The sequence below is a fragment of the Chanodichthys erythropterus genome, chromosome 5, assembly GCF_024489055.1.
Source record: "Chanodichthys erythropterus isolate Z2021 chromosome 5, ASM2448905v1, whole genome shotgun sequence".
Classification (NCBI taxonomy): Eukaryota; Metazoa; Chordata; class Actinopteri; order Cypriniformes; family Xenocyprididae; genus Chanodichthys; species Chanodichthys erythropterus.
In genome coordinates, this window is record NC_090225.1 from 9,549,291 (window position 1) to 9,566,394 (window position 17,104).

The 17,104-nt window shown below is 34.7% G+C and overlaps 1 protein-coding gene across 1 annotated transcript in view; it reads right to left on the reverse strand.

Annotated features, from left to right (window-relative positions):
• The window catches only part of si:ch211-250c4.3 (uncharacterized protein LOC100535981 homolog), a 31,697-nt gene extending 23,188 nt beyond the window's left edge, over positions 1-8,509 (reverse strand). Inside the window, exon 1 of the mRNA XM_067385160.1 lies at positions 8,170-8,509. Within this exon, the coding sequence (XP_067241261.1) occupies positions 8,170-8,248 (79 nt within the window). The 5' untranslated portion in view covers positions 8,249-8,509. The remainder of the gene's footprint in view (positions 1-8,169) is intronic.
• Positions 8,510-17,104: the final 8,595 nt, after the last annotated feature.

The following is a 17,104-nucleotide window of genomic DNA, read 5'->3' on the forward strand; positions in this document are numbered from 1 at the left end:
TTCTATGTACACAAAAGGCCTATTTCTCTCAAATATTGTTCACAAATCTGTCTAAATCTGTGTTAGTGAGCACTTCTCCTTTGCCGAGATAATCCATCCACCTCACAGGTGTGGCATATCAAGATCCTGATTAGACAGCATGATTATAGCACAGGTGTGCCTTAGGCTGGCCACAATAAATGCCACTCTAAAATGTGCAGTTTTGTCACACAACACAATGCCACAGATGTTGCAAGTTTTGGCAGGCGTATATTATGGACAACGAACACAGGTGCATTTTATTGATGGCATTTTGAATGCACAGAGATGCCGTGACGAGATCCTGAGGCTCATTGTTGTGCCATTCATCCACGACCATCACCTCATGTTGCAGCATGATAATGCGCAACCACATGTTGCAAGGATCTGTACACAGTTCCTGGAAGCTGAAAACATCCCAGTTCTTGCATGGCCAGCATACTCACCGGACATGTCACCCATTGAGCATGTTTGGGATGTTCTGGATCGGCGTATACAACAACGTGTTCCAGCTCCTGCCAATATCCTGCAACTTCGCAGAGTCATTGAAGAGGAGTGGAACAACATTCCACAGGCCACAATCAACAACCTGATCAACTCTATGCGAAGGAGATGTGATGCACTGCGTGAGGCAAATGGTGGTCACACCAGATACTGCTACACCTGTGAGGTGGATGGATTATCTCAGCAAAGAAGTGCTCACTAACACAGATTTTTGACAAAGTTTATAGTTTTGTTCATTGTATCTTCTAGCCTTGAGTCTTCACTGATACAATGTGAGGTTAGAAATCATACGGTAAGTTATTTAATGCGGCCTTGAAAAAGATAACAATAATAACCTTTTTAGCCATTCCCAGCTCTCTCATAGGTCGATAGATTGTTTTTTGTGTCACTTTTAATAATAAACACTCCCATATGTTCTGAGAGAAAAGAATTTGTGATCGTTTCAGATTTGATAGTGACTGTGAAAACACTGATAGCGTTTCAAATACACGAGATCCACCTTTGCTTTTGCTCCAGGTTTTTTCCCATTGAAAACAGGGCCTGTGTTTTTGCAGTCCCTTCTCCTAAGCCAATGTGTGTACACAACACCTGGACTCCAGTATCTCCTGTGTAAAATCAACTACAAACAGACTTCATTGTTCAATTTTATCTAATCTAAATGAAAAAAAAAAGAGTCCAAGTAAAGATCTGGTTCTGTATTACTCTAATCCTTTTCGATCCTTTCAAGTTTCCAGGAATGGTAATGTGTCTGTCTATGATGAACGCAAGGATACACAATAAACATATCTGAAGAAACATCCATGAGATACAGCAGCATTTTAGTCAAATCAGAGTTTGCTGTAGTGGGCTATTCTGCACCATGTAAATATAAACCATAACTGAGACTGAAAAAACTGTATTTTCCGATAATTACAAGCAGTCCCAACATGAAACCCGAGCATACAGTAATTGGAGTGCTCTATGTGAGGCCCTGAATAATAATTTAGCTAATTTACTTCTACAGGTCAATTAGACCGAGCCATTGGGTCAGTCTTTCATACACCCGTGCTCTCCAGCTGAGACTACAGAACTGCTGATGGTGGGACATTTTTGATGCCACTCAGTAGGGGCAAGTAGTCGGCATCCAAATCCCCCTTGGTTTTCAATTAACATCACTCAGACGTGGTCGCTTGTAAAGAGAGATCAAAAAGCCCTTGCTAGCCCCTGGCAGCCAGGAATGTAAGTAATGCTAAAGTCCTTCATTTTGCAGTGAATAATGCATTCAAAATAAAAACAGGTCAATGACAGTGTTGGCGGGAATCAAACCCCACATATTTCTGGTCCTTATCACTCGGGAGGCTGCAAAAATCTGATGGGGGATTTCAGGAGTAAAAAGCGGGAACACTACAGGACTACACATCATTTTGCATACACTCTAAAAAATGTTGGGTTAAAAACAACCAAAGCTGGGTTGAAAATGGTCAAACCCAGCGATTAGGTTGTTTTAACTTATCGGTTTGGTTAAATGTTTGCCCAACCTGCTGGGTAGTTTTATTTAACTCAACTATTGTTTAAAAATGATATGGCTGTTTTAAAATGAACCCAAAATATGTTGGAAATTAATAATTACTAGAGGCAACAATAATAATGAAAAGGTGAGCATTTAATAGATATTTATTGTTTAATTATTATACATTCAAATAATTATTAAATGTTCATGTATTAAACATATTAATAAATGTTAATTTCCAACATAGTTTGGGTTCATTTTAAGCAAGTAATACAGTAATGTTTAAACAATAGTTGAGTTACATAAAACTACCCAGCAGGTTGGGCAAACATTTAACCCATCTGCTGGGTTAAAACAACTCAGTTGTTTTTTAACCCAGCATTTTTTTTAGTGTGTACAGTTTTTGTCAGTCTTCTATGGAAGGTACATAAAAAAATAATGCTTTAGTAAATCATAATATTTTGTCATAATTTTGAGTTCATGGCTTAAAGTCTAAACTATGTGACACAAAGTCATATTAAGTCAATTATGAGATAAAAAGTAGTGTGATATTTGTGAGATAAAAAGTCAAAATTATGACATTAAGTCATTATAAGATAAAAAAAAAATATGACTTACTAGTAAGTGGAAATTGAGAAAAAAGTCTTGTCATAATTGACTTTTTTTTTGTAATGATTGTTTATCTCATAATTTTGAATTTGTCAATTTCAATGCCTTATGACTTTTTACATTTATTTTAACATTTATCTAATAATAACTTAGCATTTCATTTCTCATTTTGATGTGTCATAGTTTAGACTTTTTATTTTGACTTAGTATGTGACAACTTTGACTTATGTCATAATTTTGTGTTGTATCTCACAAATATGACAGTATGTTGTAATTTTGACTTTTTTGTCTCATAATTATGCCCAGTTTCACAGACAAGGCTTAAACCTAGTCCCAGACTAAAATGTTACTGACATATCTTAAAATATATCAGAGCCATTGTTTTGTCTCAAGGTTTACACCAGTAATGTTTTTGTTCTAAGGCATGTTTAAAAGCTGCTTACATGTCCTAATTTATCAAAGGCCTACTCCTGGCATTATGTAAGCCTTGTTTGTGAAACCATGCTCATATCTCGTAGTTTAGACTTTTTATGCCATAATTTCATTTTTAAGCTCAAAATTATGACATAGTATGTCATTATTTCGACTTTTATGTCATAAGTATTATTTACCAAATTCTTCACAGGTTGCTTTGTGCATATTTTCTTATTCACTAAATTCACTAAACTTTTTCCATCTCTCTTTTAAAGCAGCATTGTCAGTCACAAGCCACCTGCAGCAGTGTTTTTCTTCTAGACCAGCAGAGAATGTTTTTCACTGTGTACAACTGGCAAGTCTTTCACATTTTTGAGCTGATAAAATACTCCGTTCACATTCAAGAATCCGCTCCAGTGTATTTTACAGCTGTATGTAGATTTGGTAGGTAAAAACACTGATATGTCCCAGATGGATATTATAGGGCAGTAATGTTTTTCAGGCAAGTTAATTTGAAGAATTTCTGCGAGACATAACTACTCAAAACATATTTTGTCAATTATCTGTCCTGAAATGGAGAGGAAAAGTCTGCTTCAATAATCAAATGTTGCTGCTATTCATTTGAGATGAAGAATGTGAGAATCATTAAAGGCCTTCGATAGAAACATTCAAAGGGATGAAATGTGAAGAATTCACAAGCTTCAACAAGAACATGTTTACTCCATCTGGCCTCACCCACTCATGTTTACCACATTTCAACACTGCTATGTTTGTGAGTTCTGCTTTACTAACACAACATTAGAGCCATATTCTCAGTTTAACTGCATGACATTATCAGTATCATCAGTCAGTATGCTGATATTGATGTACAGCTATAATGCACTCTTGACAGTAGTGATGGGAAGTCAGATTCATTTCTGTGAACTGGTTCTTATTGGTGAACCAGTTCATAAGTTCTTTATACATCATTACATGTGACATCTCAGCCTTGTGTGTGTATACTCATACCCATTAAAGCCATATGCAGGCATCTTAATAATAATAAGGGTGTGCATTACGTTCACTAATAAAAAAAAAAGTTCTTCTTAGCAAATAAAAATAGCTTTTTGTTAAATGGAAGTGCATTTAAGCTAGTTGACAATATTGTTAGGGGATTCAGTGGGATAAGTATAGGTGCTTAGGGATGGTCTTGTCTGCAGACACGTCCATTGTGATTCTGGGTGGAGAGGTCAGAGGCAGGCCAGGGCAGGTCTTCTATTTTTACAGCCAGGAGAATGTCAGAACCCTGTTAGCACTTGGGTGGCCAGACTGAATGATTTCGAGAGCACATGAACTAATAATCTGTTTGCTAGAAGCCATATATGGACTGTTTTAACATGGCATTGAAGTTTTGAAGTTCTAGCCTTACAAGCCATAACACAGGCACCTACATGGATGTGTGTATATATATATATATATATATATATATACTCTAAAAAATGTTTTGTTAAAAACAACCCAAGTTGGGTTGAAAATGGACAAACCCCGCAATTGGGTTGTTTTAACCCAGTGATTGGGTTAAATGTTACTACTGATTAAAAATTACTATATGGCTGGCTTAAAATGAATCCAAAATAGTTGAGAAACTAAAAATCAGACAAATAATTACTAGAGGCAACAATAATAACCAAAAGGTGTACATTTGTTATAAGCAATTCAATAAATGTTTATTGTTTATTATTCATTATCGTATTAATAAATGCTCATTTATTAAACATATGAATAAATGTTAATTTCCAGCATATTTTGGGTTAATTTTAAGCAAGCAATACAGTAATTTTTATACAACAGTTGAGTTAAATAAAACTACCCAGCACGTTGGGCAAACATTTAACCCAATCACTGGGTTAAAACAACCCAATTGCTGGGTTTGTCCATTTTCAACACAACTTGGGTTGTTTTTAACCCAGCATTTTTTAGAGTGTATATATATATATATATATATATATATATATATATATATATATATATATATATAATTTTTAAAGGCAATAATACACAATACACAATTAATACACATTAAAGATGCGTTCTTAACTGATTTTATTGTCCAAAAACTACATTACCTAAACGTTAAAGGATTAGTTCACCCAAATTTACTCACCTTCATGTCATTCCAAACCCGTAAGACCTTAGTTCATCTTCGGAACACAAATGAGGATCTTTTTGATGAAATCTGAGAGCTTTTCTGTTCCTCCATTCCTCCATAAAGAGATCGTAATCACTTTTTATGATGAACAGATTTAATTTAATTGAGCTTCGGGAAGAGGTTTGTTCTCACACACCAAGCAAGTTCGGATGAGCTTCTGTTTTTGTTCACTAATCAATATTTATATGCGAGTCGAAGCCTAAATTTAATCTGTTCATAATATAAAGCAATCGTGTCTCTTCAGAAAATTTGGACTAAACCACTCAATTCGAATGGATTAGTTTTACGATCTCTTTATGAACTTTTTGAAGCATCAAAGTGTCAGTTGCGTAGCTGTCTATATGGAGAGACAGAAATCTCTGACTTCATTAAAAATATCTTTATTTGTGTTCTGAAGATGAACAAAAGTCGGGTGTGGAACGACATTTCATTTTTGGGTGAACAAAGTTCATCTTTATATGTAATTTCAGAATTTCTAAAAAATGGCAATACTGCCAAATGTACTGATAAGTATTTATGGTAAAAAAATATACTTTAATGTCATTTCTGTTGAAACTTGTATGTCATGTATTTAAATATATTTGTTATGATGAAAATTTGTAATAATGAAGTTGCAATTTAGTTTAAATGTAACACACTACAGTTAAAATTATAATCAAGTACTGTACATGCTTTAGTATGTTAGGCAACACATCAATATAAGTGTACTTCTTTAAAACTTGAAAAAAGATTATTAAAACAATTATTTAAAATAAAAAAGAAAAAACTTTTAATGTGACATTATTACCAAGTCCATTTTAAGAAACAGTCATGAAACATACTATCTTTAAGTATACACTTAAGTGGCCTTTTATTTCATCAATATTATATTATTTGCAACTATAGTTTTTTTTTTTTAAATATACTTTTACGATTTGAAGTTAGTGCACATTCACTACAATTAAGAGCACTTCTTTTTCACAAGGGAACACATTAAAAAACTTAACAACCTACAGTAGCAACACCCTAACAACCACCCAAAAACCGCTAGTTTCACTGAGGCGACAAAAACCCATATTCAAACCAAATTCCTGGATTGTAAATAAAGGTTAATTCCCTCCTTTGACTTTTTCTTTTTTCTGCCTGAACTGCTCCTTGCTGAAGGAGGTGACAGAGGCCAGATGTCAGGTTTGATGAGGTGTGAAATACAGCCATACACCTTTTCTCCCTTCTTTCTAATCTAAAGCCAGCAGACCTTTAGTGCCTCACACCTCTCTGTCTCTCTCATCACAATGCCAGAACATTTTCCCTGTGCTCCACTAAGGCAATGGTTTTGACCCTAAGGAGTCTTTCCAGAAGCACATTATCAATGTGAACTGAACGGGCCAGTCTTTCATTATCTAACAGAATTAGGATAAGGCAAGAATGTGCGGGAGCAGTAACATCAGTCAAGCCTTCAGGCAAACTCACCCCACTCTTCTCCCTTCATTTGCTTTGAAAATACCCACTAAATTGATAGTAAGATTTGATTTTCTACTTAAAGTTTTACACTTATGTCCACAACCAAGGTACAAGTTGACCAACAACAGTGAAGAATTATAATTGTCCGTAAGACCCTCTCAGGCCAGTTTCATATCCGTATTACCTGACTGAGTCATGTGTGTCTGTGGTTTCGCACACTGGCTGATCCTACGCATGAAGAATTTGACTCAACGCAGCTGTGCATGGTTGCAGTTATGAGTCACGTATAATATAACTCAAGTAGAGGAGAAGAGCCCCACTCAAGAATCTGTCACCGCTAAAACGTTCACATCTGATATCACTCTGTTTCTTATGTTGGTTTGCTTGAGGTTGAAACACCTGTGTGACACTCTCCTCCCATTGTCTTCCTTCATTCACACACACTGATCATCAAAAGTGCCATTTAATGAGAATTGCAGCTGCTTATTAAACTAATTTAGTCTGTATAAAACATAAACAATCACAAGAATGACAAACACATTCATATCTGCTTTACAGGGTTCCAATTACAACCAAAAAAGGTTTTATAGACAAATGTTACAACTGTTTTGTTCCACAAAACTCTTTATTCTCTAATTCTTTTGAAATACATCTGTACTGGTGCTTTATAGACACAGAAACCAATATGCTCATTTGAAGAATCTAAAATCAATACCTTTTTTAATAGCCAAAGAGATTAGATAGATAGATAGATAGATAGATAGATAGATAGATAGATAGATAGATAGATAGATAGATAGATAGATAGATAGATAGATAGATAGATAGATAGATAGATAGATAGATAGATAGATAGATAGATAGATAGATAGATAGATAGATAGATAGATAGATAGATAGATAGATAGATAGATAGATAGATAGATAGAATGTATTCAATTTGTTTCTGGGCTAAAAAGTTGGTATTTACATTTTTATCGATATTTTATAGGTTGTGTTATATGTTGATAAACTGTTTCAGTTGCGGACAAAATGCTTCTGTAATTTACACTAAAACAAAACAAATGGCTTATAAATTGCTTCTCATTTAAGCTGATGTTTGATTTTAATTTCTTAGTAATTAAACTCAAATCTGCCTCTCTGCCACATGTTTTTCTAGTTAACACCAAAGCAACACTAGCAACTGTAGTTAAAAACAGCATTCTGCATAATAAAGTTTGTGGCTAAAGCTTGTGGGTTTTCTATGAGCTCAATTTTGATGTCATTAAAATGACATCGGTCCAACTACCTGTGGAACTCATCTGATGAATGTTTTTCTGAAGATAACCCCATGTTCAACCAAGCAGGTAACACCTCAGAGTTCAAATTACAGGTTTCTAAATATCCTCCAACACCTCAGCCAGACAAATTACTACCTGCGCTGCAAATCCAGGTGTTGCATAGAGCCGACTGGGTGAAGCAATGACCGTTCAAAGCGTAAGATCACGTATTGAGTCACACCACTTACCTTTTCTCCATGGGGCAAGGATGGCAAAAGACTTTTGCCAGCTGAACACCATGCTTGGTTTCCTCTTCTTAAGACTCATTGTTGATGTGCAAAACTTCAGTAGTTTTCAGTGTCGAGAGGAAAAATACCTCCTCAGTGGCTTATTCAAGCACACCTCATATCGTAATGCTGATTGATCTTCCTTCTCCTCAGCAGAGTGCTCAAATTGTTCAAATGTTCCAGAAATCTGTGCTGCTTTGGGTATATCCAGTTTTAAACATATTGCCAGAATAGTTTCATACACGAGTGTATGTGAGAGAAGGAGGCTGGTGTGTGTGCTGTCCTCTCGCTGAGGAGAATGAGCAGACTGCCTACAGCAGGACCATCAGCAGCTGGAGGAGGGGTGACGGACTGCCAGATGGAGGGAGGGGAAACCTTTGTGTGTGTGTGTGTGTGTAGAGAGAGAGAGAGAGGGAGAGATAGTAGAAGTTGGAAAATGTGCAGTCATATTCCAATGAATAAGAATTCTTCTCAGAAGAATCCACCTCATTAAAGCTAACATACTGTTGTTGTACAAACTTGGGTTTGAGGTCAATCTACATCCACTAAACTCAGCACAATCCTGCATCCTTGAGCTACATCCACAGAACTTTGCACAGAACATTTTTTCTACATCTACATTTATTTTCTTGTGTTTCCTCCCCATTTTAGGTCACATATAGGGCCAAGAAAGACATGTTAAATTGTATTGTGGTGTACTTCAAATCCTAACGGTTTTAAATTTGCTCAGCATTGCAGATAATATAATATTAATGAAAAGTCCAATTAGCCTAAGTGTTTTAAAAAAGCACACTTTTCATGACTTCTTTTAAAAAGTGCACTTTATAACCATTTCAAATTGTAAGTTTCACTTTAAAATGCATTTTAACTGATTATGTTTCAATAATTGTTTGTCAAGTTTTACAGAAGTATTTTGATGTGTTGATTAGCGTATAAAGCACATGTAAAGTACCTTGAAAATGTATAACTTTAGTGTGTTATTCAATATTAAAGTTACTGTATTTTAAAAGAACTAATTGCAACATTATCATTACAAATCTGTAATTGCAAATATATTTAAGTACATGGCATACAAGTTTAAATACGCTGTAAAAAAAAAGAATTGTTGGTTTAACTTTAAAAAATAAGATACCTGGTTGCCTTAAAGTTTTGAGTTTATTGAAATTAAAAATTTGAGTTGATACAATGAAGGCAATTGGTTTAATCAACAGAAACTCAAAATATTATGTTATCTAAACCATAATGAAATATCTGAACTACATTAATTATTCAAGTTGATTTGACAAAAAAAAAAAAATCATGAAAATAAATTTTTGTAGAAATTGTTATATATCCATACACTTCTTTAAAGCTGCAGTCAGCAACTTTTTTTGTGTTAAAAATTTACAAAAATGATGTAATGAGAATATACAACATGAATCCATTTTCCAAACCGTGTTTTTGTCCAATCCTGAATCATTATGGCACATTTATAATAAGTGTTTATATTCGGACTATTTCAGACCGGACTGGTAGGACTCGCCGCAGAGTATCACAGTAACTGCGTGACTCGCCATAGACATACATGGAGAAAAGTAGCTCCGGCTAGAATGTTCCTCTGCAAGACGCGTGCAGTTCTGTTTATTAACCACTAGAGGGCCAGAAATCGTGGACAGCAGCTTTAAGCATAACAATAGATTAATGAAATTATTTAATATAAATTTAAACTGTAATAAGTGTCCAAAAACATTATATTCAGTTCAAACTTAAGCATATTCTTTCACAAGATGTAATATAAGTCTAAGGTGTCACCTGAATGTGTCTGTGAAGTTTCAGCTCAAAATAAAAAAAATTTAACTGCCTATTTTGAGGCATCATTAACTATGCACCAATTCAGGCTGCGGCCCCTTTAAATCTCGCGCTCCCTGCCCCCGACCCCCTCAAGCTCTCGACTATAAATAAGTGTATAAACAAAGTTCACACAGCTAATATAACCCTCAAATGAATCTTTACAAGATGTTCGTCATGCATGCTGCATGCATGCTTCGGATCATGTATTTGGATGTTTACATTTGATTCTGAATGAGTTTGATAGTATGCTCTGTGGCTAACGCTAACATTACACACTGTTGGAGAGATTTATAAAGAATGAAGATGTGTTTATGAATTATACAGACTGCAAGTGTTTTAAAATGAAAATAGCGACGGCTCTTGTCTCCGTGAATACAGTAAGAAATGATGGTAACTTTAACCACATTTAACAGTACATTAGCAACATGCTAACAAAATATTTAGAAAGACAATTTACAAATATCAGTAAAAATATCATGATATCATGGATCATGTCAGTTATTATTACTCCATCTGCCATTTATCGCTGTTGTTCTTGCTTGCTTACCTAGTCTGATGATTCAGCTGTGCAGAGATCCAGATGATAATACTGGCTGCCCTTGTGTAATGTCCTGAACATGGGCTGGCATATGCAAATATTGGAGTCATACATATTAATGATCCCGACTGTTACGTAACAGTTGGTGTTATGTTGAGATTCGCCTGTTTTCCGGAGGTCTTTTAAACAAATGAGATTTATATAAGAAGGAGGAAACAATGGAGTTTGAGACTCACTGTATGTCATTTCCATGTACTGAACTCTTGTTATTCAACTATGCCAAGGTAAATTACATTTTTAATTCTAGGGCACCTTTAAAGCATATTAAAGTACCCATTTTCAAAGTGCTTAAGTGTACTTCTTTTTAAAGGGTGACCTTAAAACTTCAGGGCTTTTAAAACCTATTTAAACTTTTAGACAAGATGTTGACAAGCCAACATTTTACTAAAAGAAAATGCCAAAGAAACATGAAACTGAAAAATATCTTCTCACTAATAGACAAACACACTGAGATGTAAAGAAAATTGATCAACAAATTGCTCTCAACATAAGTTACACATATGTTACACATAATTATAATGCTCATATTTCAATATCCAATATTAAATTGTACAAATATGGCCAACCATTCCTAGAAAAAGATGGAATTCAGATGCACCCACACACTACAGTTTTCACAGTCACAGTGAAAGGCTTTCTCAGACGCTCCTTAGTTCAGACGTGGGAGGGAAAGTTAGAAAAGATTAAATGAAGCGTCCCATTGTTCTGAGAAAATAAACAATGCAGTAATTTGTAACATTTGTGTAATGTTTATTATAGCCTAATTATATCTTTAATGACAGATAAGGTTTGTTTTTCTGACACTACTGCTGACATCTGAAGCCATTCTTGTTCTCAGTTGTTTTGGTAAAGAACAGGTGAGGACATTAGTTGGGTGTCGAGTGGTTAGAGATCGCCCTGGGCTAGAAGATGAAGCTAAGAATGGATAATTACCTCAGACAGGCCTGGACAATGCTGAGGTCTCCAAATGCAGTCTCATTGTAAACCAAATGAAGAGCATGAAAGGTTTCCTGGATTTGTAATGCCTGTTGAATATGATTATTTAATTGCCACTAGCTTCCATGAAACCTTTGTTATGCAGTCAACCATCACACAAAATTTGACTTTTTACTGTGAAGATGTTTTTTAGTTCCCGACCCCACACAAACTTTCTAAAACAACTGTTACAACAAAACCACAACTCTGAAAATTAGAAAAACAGACTATCATTATTCAAATTTTCTGAAATAATACGTGGTCTTACAATAGCTTTTATAAGATACAAATTACTTGTCCACAAGACCTTTTTAAAGGATTTTTTCAAATAATGCTACATTGTTTTGAGGTGTTATATTATTTTCATTAAATTGTAATTTTACAAGTCAAAATGTTTGAATAAAAATATTTCAGTTCCACTTTATAATGCCACTTTTTACAAGATATAAATAAGTCTCTGATATCTGATAATAACATACAATCAGTGCTGGGTTATAAGCTCCATTACTGATTCCAAATTACATGAAAAAAAATTGTAGTTAATGTAATCGATTACATTACACATTTTAGATAATATAATCAGACTACTTTTAGATTACTTTTAGATTACTTTTGACCTAACTCGTTTATCACATTGAATTGAATAGGATATTATTGTATCATAATGATATAAAAAAATAAAAATCCATTCTTTATCAACAACATGAAATGCATTACATTTTGCATTATTTAATGTAATCTTAGTTAAGTACTTAATTTTTGGAATCTGATTACGTTATCCAGATGTAATCAGTTATACCACAGTTCCATGATGGGAACACATCTCCGAAAAGTCTCAAGTTAGATGTTCCCTGTAGACTGTGCACAAATACATCTGGTTGTTTTATGGAGCCACACAGATAGGATGTACAACAATAAAGAAAAGTTGGACAAATGTATGTTTACTTGGGAACCTACAATGTGATTTTTACAATGTCTTGTTGGTCTTGGATTCTGCCGACATTTATCTCTCCAGATTTGAAGCTCTGTATTTTGAACTGTTATATAAGTCTGACTTTGAAAAGCATTGTAGTGGAACATTTCATGCTGCTTTGGAGCTTCATTGGTGTGTGGCTATAGCTTTGCAATGGGGGTACAGAAGCACTCCTGTCATAAGAAACAGCTCTGAGAGAGTCTGTAAAATGAGTGGAATGTTTTAACACTGATCTTATATTACATCATTTATTTGAAGATTAAATATGCAGGGGAGTTGGATTTCCCTAATGGAAACTAAAGTGTAATCAGGTGGGCCCTTTCAAAACCAGAAGGTCACAGCGATTAGGCAATACTAAGTTATGATTTCACAATTAATATTGAATTTCACTCAAAATACTATACACAAGTGGTCAGCTGCTGAATCGTTCTTGTGTTTTGATATTATCTGAACTGAAAAGGAAGGTGAGCAATATAGTCTCACATTAGTAACATATGTTCTTTATTTCTGGTCATTTTCATACCTTGGTTTGTTGTAGAAATGGACATATGAAAGTTCATTTGGAAGTATGAGAGGTTAATAATTTTCAGACCTGCCGCAGTGACGTATTGAATATTTTCTTTAGATGTTGGTTTTGCTTCACTGGTAACGTCACTAACAATGATTCACGGATTCATAAACTATGAGTGTGTAACTAACTAAAAATCAAAAGGCGATACATGATACAGGTGTGATGCTTATAATTGTAATAATTACAGAGAGTAGAGGGAAATAGGTCATAGGGGGAGTGACATACAGATTACAGGGGAGGAATCAGTGTCAACTTTACTTCTTGTTTCAACCTGCACAGTCCCTTAAAATCTATAAAACTTAACATGGTAAAATGGATGCTGATTAATACATGGTTGTAGTATCAGCTATGATGCAAAACATACATTCAATATGCATATTTCTATTAGATAACAACTTTCACAATCTAGCTTAATTAATTTTCTTAATAGTTTTAATTACAGTTTGTGAAAAATTAAATAACATATTCATATTTCAGATTGAATTTTTAAGTATAAATATTGCAATGTTTTTTTAATCTTTAAATAGCTTTTATAATAATAAGACAAGAATGACTTTACTATTAAACATATTTTTAGAATTTTAGAACTACTTTTTACAAGATTTTCTCAAATAACACTAGATTGCTTTGACCAAATTACATTGTAATTTTGTCCTTGTTTATCTCATAATGCTTGTTGGCTGACTTTAGTCAGGATTATAGTTCATATCATTTCAAATCTTTCTCCAAATCGCACACATCGCCTTGTGGGAACAACAAAGCAGTTTATTACTGTATAAGACCGTCATTCTCTTGAGATTCTGACATCTCAGGGAGCAAAACAAGCAGAGATGTTTATAAATGACTTGAGAGCTGTATATCTTGGCATGTTTATTAAATATTACAGTCCAAGCAGATTCGGGGTAAGCAGAACCATATGGGCCTCCAATCTTTTGAATTAATACTTTTTTGCTGATAGTAAGGGCATATCTGATTCAGATGTCCAAATTTTTATTTTAAGTGTTTGACACATTTCCATTTTTCTATCCTTATATCAGATGGTTTTCATAGTCCAGTTTCAGGTGTTCCCTGTTTTGATGAAAACCAGAGATATGTTCCACAACAACATTCACACAGCCCCAGAGCACCTTTACTGTGTTTGATATTCTGCCACATGACTTTAAATCAAAGTTTCTTTGATGAAGTCAGACAGAACAGTGTATTTTCGGCTTTTGCAGCTGTGGTGAAGCCGGAAAGACCCCCCAAACACCATTTTTCCCCAAACTCCCCAAACATTTTCTCTAATCTCATTTCCTCAAATTGAGGACCGTGCAACAAAGACATCAAATGGAAAGTGGGCATCAGTTGAAAGTTGATTTTTCCTACTTCTGGTGACATGTCCTTCAGCACATTGCCAGAAAGGATGTACTTTTCTTCTTTAGAGATTTGTTTACGCGATTTGGGGTTTTCCTTTTTATTATTTTGTGGGTAGGCATCCTTTTACATGTTTATCAACTGCTCAGATCAGTCTAATTTCAGCGTAAATGCTTGACATTAAAGAGAAGAGGATGTTGCCTAAATCAAGAATAACCAAATTAGTGGTAGTTTACTTCCAGAAAACTTGCCACTTTGGGTGATCGGGAATGTAGTTGTTTTGATGTTTTTCTCCTATAAAAACATGAGAGCTATCAGTATTTCTGCCATCCCAAATCTGACTTGATTATATTTGGCTTTTTCTCCATTTCAGAGGTGTTGACTTTACTTCAGGCCAGTGTTTACATGAATATTGCAGGAATTGGGTCAGATGGGGCGGGGGCTTCACACACTCTGTTAGATATCTGTGACCTTAGTTATTAAGTTATTCTTTATGTTATCTTAAGTAACACTGCCTTTCTGATGGCGTTTGACGGATTAAAAAAATATTGGGTTTTCCAAAGCTTCAGCTTCATGAAATTCTAGGGTGAAAAAACAGAAAAACAATCTCTCCCCAAATTAAGAAGACACCCTTGAAGCTGAGAAAATGCTGTAAGTGTTATAAATAACTGTGGCTTGCTTAGTTCTATCAGACTTTGGCTGTTTGTTCTCCCAAAACTGAAAAAAAAAATTCTCACCATCATGTTGTTTCAAAACTGTATGACTTTCTTTCTTTGGTGGAACATAAAAGAAGATCTTGTGCAGAATGTCCAAGCTGCTCTTTTCCACAGAATAAATTCAAACAGTGTATTGTGCATGGCTCACAACCTTTTATTTTCAGTCTTTGGGTAAACTTTTAAATATGTTTCAGATATTAACTCTTTCCCTGCCATTGACAGAAATACCCGCCATATCAGCAATCCATAGCCGCTTTTCCACCGTCAGGCCAAATGGTTCTAAGAACGGTAAGGAATGGTTCCAGACAGTTATATTTCCACTGGAGCTTGGTTCGGCACAGCAAAAATACAAGCTGCTCTCTGCCCAGAATTCTCACCTTGCTGGTAGAATGCATGTAGTGATATGGTCGCTATTTACATCTCATACCGTCTGTAAACTCTTACGTTACCAAGGCAACAGCTGACACATTTGTATTACATTCCAAAGAGCTCTGTTCACATCAGCCCCACGGTGGAAAATGAAACCATTTTGTACTGCATTTTACAGGACACTGGCCGTTATTAGTCATTTTCTGAAATAGTACAGAATCTCCTGATCAAAACACATGTGAAGAAGAAGCAGAAACAAGTGATAGAAGCATTGCTTACACTCATGTAAAATAATGCAATCATTAAACATTAAACAGCATATGTACCAAAACTGCCTAACATTACAGTATGAAATGTGACCCAGGAATAGCAGGGGTGTTTCCTCCGAGGAGGCAAGGGAGGCAGTGCCTCCTCAAAAAATGGTATGAGAAAATAATCCATACTACAAAAATAAACAAAATGTGACATTAAAAGTGTATAAATTACTATTTTTTTTTCTAAAGTAACACTGTCCAACAGTGACACCAGCTGGTAAAGTTATAGTAAAAGGCTCTCTTGCCTCCCCTGAGACCATTGAGTTTTAACAAACCCCCATAAACTGAGTGCAGTGGTTTGATGGAGGGTAATTGAGAATGAATGGGGGAAGAGGCAATGCCTCCATCGCGCTGTGATTGAATATGATTGGTGTGTGTGATAAATCCCGCCTCTTGTTTTTGTGTCTGAATTAACAAAATCATGGCGCTAATGGGAAGGCAAATTAAAAAGTACGTAAGCAACTCAGCCACCGCTTTGTCACATCAAAATCAAACGTTTTTTTAGTGAGTAATCAGCTTGGTGAAATTAAAGATATTACACTGCCCGGCCAAAAAAAAAAGTTGCTGTTGGGATTTTAATAGGAAAATACTTAAGAATCTATGAATGGATCATTATTACAGTGATTATGTTTATAACATGTTATATGTTTGGCAATGGTTCATTTGAACCTTAAAGACACTTAAATATATATATATATATATATATATATATATATATATATATATATATATATATATATATATATATATATATATATATATATATATATATATATAAACTGTGAGGACTTCATTTCAGAACACCACTGCATGCCACTGAGGAAGAGTTATAAGTCTGTGAATTTTTGGGGGTGTTGATGCACTTGATCTACTCCATCTGTTAAGCCTACATTTAAAGTTTATCTTGACAAACTTTGCTTTTATACTTTAACTTTCTTATGTTCACATTTAAAGTGCAATTCTAAATCCTGATTGCTACCTCTATTAAAATTCAATTTACGTTTACATAAATGTAATTTAAAAGCTTTCTCAATTCAACTAAGAATAGTCAACAACATTCATAGTCAACAAAGCTGTCAGTCATATCAGGTAACAAGCTGAGCCTTGTTGGCAACAGCACAGAAAAGAGAATAAGGTAAGAGCAGCTGTTTTTTTCCGATTCTCCCATTCATAAAACAAAGACAGGAGAAAATAAAA